At 34.9% G+C, this 8,198-nt stretch overlaps 1 protein-coding gene across 4 annotated transcripts in view; it reads right to left on the reverse strand.

Moving 5' to 3' along the window:
- Positions 1 to 8,198, reverse strand: part of DPYD (dihydropyrimidine dehydrogenase) — a 790,677-nt gene that overhangs the window by 19,446 nt on the left and 763,033 nt on the right. For all 4 annotated transcript variants that reach the window (XM_072834642.1, XM_072834646.1, XM_072834643.1 and 1 more), the window contains one exon: positions 3,049 to 3,192. In XM_072834642.1, the coding sequence (XP_072690743.1) occupies positions 3,049 to 3,192 (144 nt within the window). The remainder of the gene's footprint in view (positions 1 to 3,048; positions 3,193 to 8,198) is intronic.

Raw genomic sequence — 8,198 nt, forward strand, 5'->3', positions numbered from 1 at the left:
CCATCAGACATATTAACTTATGTCTGTTTCAATTAGGTCTCTGGCCATTACCTTATCAGTTGTTTCATTTAGGATGAATTCCTCGATCTTGGCATTTTTTCTCCATTTCTGCCCTTTTCTCTGTGTTAGAAAAGCCCATTATTTTTCCTGCTCTTGAGAGAAATGGTTTTAAGAAGAAGAGGTCATAGAGTGTCCAGAGCCTGGTGCTTCAAAAAGGGTCTCTGGTGTGTGCTGTGTGCACTCTACTGCTGTGCTTTGGCTGCTCTATCCTTTAGGCCAGTCTTCTGCAGAGGCTTTCCTTCCCTGCAATGGGCAGTGTTTAGTCCTTGGCCAGAGTGCAGGGAGTTATAACTAGGTGTGCTCTGGTCTGCTTGTTAAATGATACCTCATACGACTTCCATTAGAACTGAAGCCCTGCCGAACTCTTTGGTCGGGAGATGTGGTGTGGGTAAGAGTTTCTGCTGCTTTTCTGGGGAAGGAACCTGTCATGTGGAGACTGAGGCAAACTTGACCAAGACGGTAGTACTGTCATAGCACAGAGGTTGTGGGACCTGGTGCAAATAGGTTAGGCAGTGAGTTTTGGACCTGCGCTGTTTACTGCAGATGTTTCTGTGTTTATGCTGAGTGGGTGTGGAGGAACATGGCACCAGCCAGCAACTTTGTCCTCAGAGAGGGGTCTCCATGCTTGCTGCTCTCAGGGAAGCACTCTCCCTGAGAAAAGGGAATAATCTCCCCTACTGTGTGTCCCAGGCAGTTTTCAGATCACTGTTTCCACACTGTCTGCCTCTGGGTTGTTTGCCTGCCTTCTCTGCAGAACCAGCGCAGTGCCCTCTGGGCTCTAAGTTACTTTTAAAAAGTTAATAAGTTCATATTATAAAATACTGTGTAACCATTACTTTGACATAAAAATGATATATAAATTATTGTGGAGTTTTCATGTACAAAATGTAAGAATAGTCTATGTTTATTTTAATATCTTGTATTTATATATAAAAAGGATTAGAATTTTATAAATCTAAACTTTCACAGTGATTTAAGATTATGGGTAATTTTTATATTACTCTTTGCACTTTTAACATTAGAAAAAACCAAATGAAACTACAGAATGTTGGAGAGAAGAATTTAACTTTGCCCAGTAATATCAATCCCAAGACATTGAGATCATGATCTGAGACAAAGTCAAGAATCAGATGCTTAACTGACCTAGCCACTCAGGCGTCCCTAACTTGCACTATTTTTAATAAGACTTATCCCTCCTTGATACTTTAAAAAATGTTTACTTACTTTCCTGACTTCAGATGTTTCTTTGGTTTATTTAATTCTGCTGAGTTTGATATTTTATTTGGATTAGTGATCGACCAGTTTGAATTCAACTTTAGTAGGTTTTTCTTTGTTCTGTTTTTGTCTTGCTTCTAGGCTATTAATATATTCCCTGAAGGAATAAAAGACTAGAAAAAGTCAAAATGCTCTTATAATCACCTTGCACTTCTTTTCCTTCAAAGATACATAGTATCTTTCTTTTACTTTTTGTATATGTATGGAAAAGATGAGATATTACATTTAATTCAAGTTAGTTTAGAAGAGAGATAGGAGTGTGACAATTCTCACTTAACCCCAAATCACGTGATAATCATTGCCAAACGTGGGAGGGTGGAGGCTTGTAAAGAGTTGAAGGATCTGGTCTTCTCTTTATCAATAGTGTCCAGTTCATTCTGTTAGTAGCACACAAATAATGTAAAGGAAACAGCTCAAGAGAGTATTTGGGGCTATTATGCTGTTAAATGTCCCAAGTGTTCACTTTATTTGGAATTATGGTATTGAAGTGCTGGTAGAATTTGTGTTCAGACACTTCTATATTTCCTTTCAGAACTCTGAATCACTGAAATTTTGCAACAGCAAGTGTAAACCCCACTGCTTTTGACTAGGACACATCCTTTTTTCTCTCCTAGGTAGAGGAGATTTTTTAAGGGCTCTAATTCCCAGTTGACAGCTAAAGATGAATTTCTGGGAGGTTCCCCTGAGAGGTCCTAAGAGCAAGCTTTTCAGCTAATGCTTCAAACAGAAAATGGAAATGCAGGAGGAGATTGTCATTAAATAGAGAAGACTACGTAACTGAAACCACATTCTGTGATGGTGATTTCAGAGAGAACGGAGTCCTATAACACCTCCCTTTTCTTTCATTAAGACAATTCCATCTTGGGGAAGGTGGGCAGGAAAGAAGCAGGCGTGGTTACGACAGGGCAATCTGAGGGATCTTTGTAGTGACGGAAGTCTTGTATCCCAACTGTGGTGGTGGAAAGAGGAAACTATACATGTGGTGGGATTGCACAGATATAAACACACATGTTTGCATACATATGGACATGCACATACAAATAAAACATTTAAAAATCTGAATAAGATTAGTAGATTGTACCTGTGTCATTATCCTGGTTGTGATAATTGCAACATGTTACCATGGGGGAAACTGAGGACAAGACCTTTCTGCATGATTTCTTACAACTGTATGTGAATCTGCCTCTCTCTCAAAATAAAAAGTTCAAGAAAAGAGAATCAAGAAAAACAACACACCCACAATTCCATTTGAATGGTAATTCTTGCTATTACCCAGAAAATAGTCTCTTGACTCCCCAGTTCATACAGGCTTTCCAGAGCCTGAACCAGACAAAGTTTGTCCAAATTGATAGTATATTGTATATTAATAATTTAGTTGTATTACATAACTAATATATCTCTTGGATTTAATTGTAGATGAAGATAATTTTAAAATGACTATGAGAAGACAAACAACTGACCTTAATAGTATTTCCTAGCCCATTTAATACATACAGAAATTTCCATGAAACATATACTTGAAAGTATTCTAAAAAGTATAAAATATACAAATAAAAGAGGCTACCCTATCACCATACACAGATTTTTAAAAAAACTTTCACGATATTTTTAAACAAAATAAGTGATAAATTTAAACAGTAAATAAACATTTACATTATACTGAGCTACATTGTATATTTACGCAGTAAAATATATATACGGCTTAATTTTTACCTTGATGGTGGGTATAGGCTTTTTGGGGATAAAATGCTTTCTCTCAAGTGGTGGAAAACCTGCATTTTGTTCTTTCTGTCTAATCTTGTTCTCTGCTATGATTTCCTTGCGCTGCTCAAGATAAGGTCCAAAACTTGGCAGTTTCTAAAAGGAAAGCACACAAATAAGAAAACGTGTTAGCTCACAGAAGAGAAAAATGTGAGGATATTAATACATAAGTATTATCAACAAAAAAATGTGTGCTTTGAAATTGTTTCTTATATACTGTAACAAGGTCTTTCTTTATTCCAGAATCATTAGTCTTCTAGGTATCAGATTCCACTAATTATTAAAAAAGAACTCAAGAGTACAATATTTTTACCAAGTATATATGTATTAAATATTCAAATGCTAATTAAATATATTTCTAAATGGAATAAAATTCACAATGGTAAACCAAATCCATTCACTTAAAACAATAGCTATTAGTTAGACCATTTGTTTGGTTTGTATAGACAGAAGGTAAAACCTATTGATGCTTTTTTTCCTCTTCATCAGGTTTTTAGCACAATATAGACACAGCCATAGTCCCTGACAAATGCTTTTGTCAATAGCAAAGGTACTTTGCCAAAGTTCTAATCTGTATCTCTATTTTATTGTGTTCAAATTCTTACTACATCTCTTTAAAGACTGTAACTAATGTTGATTGCAATTTACTGGAATAGCTGAAAAACAAAATGGTAAAAATATTGATTTCTCTGTACAGAAAATAAATTTTATTTTGCATCAAGGAGGCAAAAATAGAAATGAAAGGCAGAAGAAATATCACAGTGCTTAAACAAATTCCATCAGTATTCAAAATCACATCATGGAGCTTTAAATCTCAAGGTTATTCAACTGTACTTTACAAAGTTCATTTAGAAAGATACCTGGGTGTCATGGAAAAATACTAACTGGTTTCAAGTTAACATGAATATGCCCTCATACTATTCATTATCCCACAATTATTTCCTCTTCAGTTTTGTCCTTTTCCTCTTCTAGAACCTTTGATCTTCATTTTTACTGACACATAATGCTGGTGATAGACACCACTGAATTCCAAATGTCTGCCTGTAACCTAGAATTGCTAGGTCTCTTTTCTAAGACTGCAAAAACATCCTTTCTCCTTTCTCCCCCCGCCCCCCTCTCTCTCATACAAAATAAAGCCCATTTATCTAGCTGATAGAGACTTGGAAAACTTCAGCACTCCAAGGTCATCCTGATCTCTGACCTAGCAAATACTTCACACTTGTTTCAAAAGACTGGCCTCCACCTGCCAGGCTGCATAATGCCCCAGGAAAATTAGTTCTCTGGCCTTTTAGAGGTGTTAGCAGGGTAGGTAAGCTAAACTTAACCCATGCTCCAGTTCAGCCAAACTGCCACTGAAAATTTATATAAAATTCATAGTAGCAGTTCTGCTAATATATTATTTGGAAATATCTAAGATTGTTACTTCCATTATCAATTTACTATAGTTATATCAACAAGTCGAGCAAATGAAGCAACGTTATGAATACTAAATTGTTTATATACAATTAAACCAGAACCATATACTTCATCCCTATGCCTCGATGCTTTCCTAAATTATAATTATAATGTGATGATTTCAGTAACATGAAATAATCTGATGAAAGGACAGAACATGGTGTATCTATTTTGCCATAAAATACATGATGCTGTCTTGTTAGAAAGCATAAAATAAGTGAGTATAATGTAGGAAAGGTAATGCTTGTTTGAAATGTCCTCTTATGAAATGATTTTTTTCCTGGGGCAGATGAGGTATTAGTTAGGGATTATATCTGATGCCAAAGAAATGCCCCTGGGGTTTTGATAACACCTCATAAGGTGGTAAACACATGCCCACATGACATAATTTTCAGAGTATCACCTTCTCCACACTTCTCATATATCAAGGGTACCGAAATCCTAATCTTATATTATTGAAGATTATCAAAAATTGTTAAATGTTGAGACAAGTGACCTCTGATTTTAGCAGATCCCTCGTGGTGGCAAGCTCAATGAAAATCTGAACCATTACCCTGATTCTCTGATTCTTACCTACTCAACATTATCTAATTCCATGTAAGAGTTCTGTAAATGTTATTCAAAAGAAATCATTCCTGGGACTTTTTGATCTATCTTCTTTTAAACATAAACCAGAGGATATTTTTCCTTCACATTTAGAATATCCTTTATCTGAAAGGAGAGAAATAAAGTAGTTAAGTTTAAACTGGGATACTTACTAATTGCTCCAGTGATAGCAATAATAATATTAATAATAACAATAATAATATTTGAAAATCCCTTGGTGCAGAACAGAACACAGCTTGAGGAAACATCTACCAGCCTGATATTTTCTGTAGGTTTTTTTTGCAGTGGTTGACCACATTTGCCATATTTAAGTTATACTGCCTTTCCATGGCTAACAGGGCTATGATTATAATGTGCAAATCTTTTATAATCGGTCCTAACAAGAGGCTCTCAATGGAACATAAAGATTCTTATAGGATTTTATTCGTGTATTCATTAGAAGAATCAGTGGAAAAGAAGGAAAATTATTGCTAATTTCTTCTTTAAATTGAAAGCACACCCGCACGAGATACCAGTGACTGACCCCACAACTTTCCACCATTCATCTCCAAGTCAAATAGGTCCATTTGTGTGTAGTTTCTCACTGCTATATGGAGATCCTAGGGGCCAAGGTATAGTACCAACTTCTGAACACTGAGGATGCCATAGTGATTTTGCTTTCTGCAAATTAGTATAAGAAAGTTTAGTGCTTTTAAAAAAATTACTTTGTTATAGGGGCACCTGAGTGGCTCAGTTGGTTAAGTGACTGACTCTTAACTTCAGCTCAGGTCATGATCTCAGGGTCAGGAGATCTAGCCTCAAGCATCCAGCTCCGTGCTTCGTACAGAGTCTGCTTGAGATTCTTTCTCTCCTTCTCCCTCTGCTCCTCCCCCTGCTTATGCTCTCTCTCTATCTCTCTCTATAATAAATAAATAAAATCTCTTTAAAAATTACTTTGATACCTATTAAGATGCCTTTACCATATCTGAGTACTGAGCATTTTAAAAGTTAAGTTTTCAGAAAATACAAAGATCAATTCTCTCCTGCACCAGATGACCACCTTTACACATACTACATTTGGGCATATATTTGTGTTCTGATCTTTCCAAAAAAACAACTAAAAAAAACAAACAGCAAAATAAAACTAAGAAAGAGTGAAGATGAATGCATAGTTAGCCAGTGTGTATGTGCGCAATCAGTGATGATTAATAAAGCATTTAGTTCAAATCTCTGCCTGAACATATAGTTAATTGATTTCCTATTGCAGGAGGAGAAGCAGCAGAGCCTGACAGAGCCAGCAGCAGGAGCTTTTCCTCTTCATTCATTATTTTCTTACAGAAAAAGTTGTAGCCCGCGGTAACTCAGAGAGGTTTTGAGCGTCATGCTATATTTCTTAAACAAAGAAAAAAGAAGAAAAAAGTTCTTTAGGACTATCAAAAGCTGCTTTGTAACTGATGAACTGAACAAAGCTCAGAAATGGTATGATTTTTGTTTCAATACTTTCTCCAGGGATTCATCATTGATGAATTTGTTCTTACCAGAAAAGCTAAATCCTACTCATTTAAAGATAACAGTATCTCACACTAAAACTGTCTCTATCCAGATATAAAAAGCATTACATTGCCGATAGAAAAGTGACAACATAATGAATCAACAATGATATCTTAAGCCAGCAAAGCTTTAAGGTAAAGCAGTCTATTTGGATTATAATTTATTCATGGATCAATCTAAAGGTAATTGAGCATATTATGAAGTAGAAAAGGGTTCTTGTTTCTAATAGAGGCAGGTACTGGTATCTTCCAGTTTAAATTGCATAATTTTTATGAGAATGGCAGCAAGTTGGCTAATAGCACTGGTGTATAGTGCTATAATGGATCAACTCTATTTTCCTAATCATACTGTCTTATCTGATTGGAAACAATAACAGCAAGAAAAGTAATTACTTTGATAGTCAAATGGTAATAAGTTAAAAGATAGAAGGATTTCAGGTTTATACTGAGTGCAATAACCATATATGTGTATACACACACACACATATAAAGATCCACATATACACTAAGAACAATATATATTACACTCAATATAAACCTGAAATCCTAATATATATACATATAAAATTGTATGTGCATATGTGTGTATATAAATGCATGTGTTCATGTATGTGTGTGCAAATGTATACACTGACAAAGGATAAGTTACTATGTTTCACAACTAAGAATTGACTTTTTTTTTTTTTTTACAAAAAACATGTCCACATAAGACTTAGTTACACTATATTTTGCCATTTATGCAACAAATATAATATCAAATGCTGGTTCTAGATCAGAAACTATCCTGTACTACAGTACAGGTTAAATAATTTACATATGATATGTGTACATTTAACATGGTCATAAATTTTCCAAGTATTCCTTGCCATACATTAAGGGTACTGTCAGATTGAATTACATATTAAGTATTTCTTGTTATTGCAGTTATCAAAAGGAATGTTATACCAAACTTCTTGGAAAACTGATCTCAATCAAATGATCATGAATTGTATAAAAGAAAAGGAAGAAAATAAAAATAAAACTTCAAAGAGTTGCTCTGTAAAAAACAACAACAACAACAAAAACAAACAAACAAACAAAACCTCTCAGGAAGGTAGTGGAATACTTTTTAGATACTTAAAATAAAAAATCTGGGTATAATGGCTGGGAACATGAGTTCTCTGAGTGTGTTTCTAACATATCTTTATTTCAACCACTGTGTGCTCAGCGTGATGTAAGCATGGGAGACAGGTGAGAAGTCTCTGTTCTGTTCTGTCCGAATTCAGTTACTTTTCTTCCTCCCTTCTCTCAATTACAAAAGTACTCAACTGCTTACATTTGATCCTGATTTTTATTTCAAAATCTGTTTTAGCACGGCTTAGAATCAGAAACTCAGAGTTTTCCCATGAGTAATTGGCATGTAATGCTTAATCACTTGTCACTTACAACAGTAAGCATTTTTTCATGATATTATCAAATTTGGACAGTAGAAAACAAAAAGCAAAGGACTATCTACATTTTATCATAATACTA

Source organism: Canis lupus, chromosome 8, assembly GCF_048164855.1.
Source record: "Canis lupus baileyi chromosome 8, mCanLup2.hap1, whole genome shotgun sequence".
Lineage (NCBI taxonomy): Eukaryota > Metazoa > Chordata > Mammalia > Carnivora > Canidae > Canis > Canis lupus.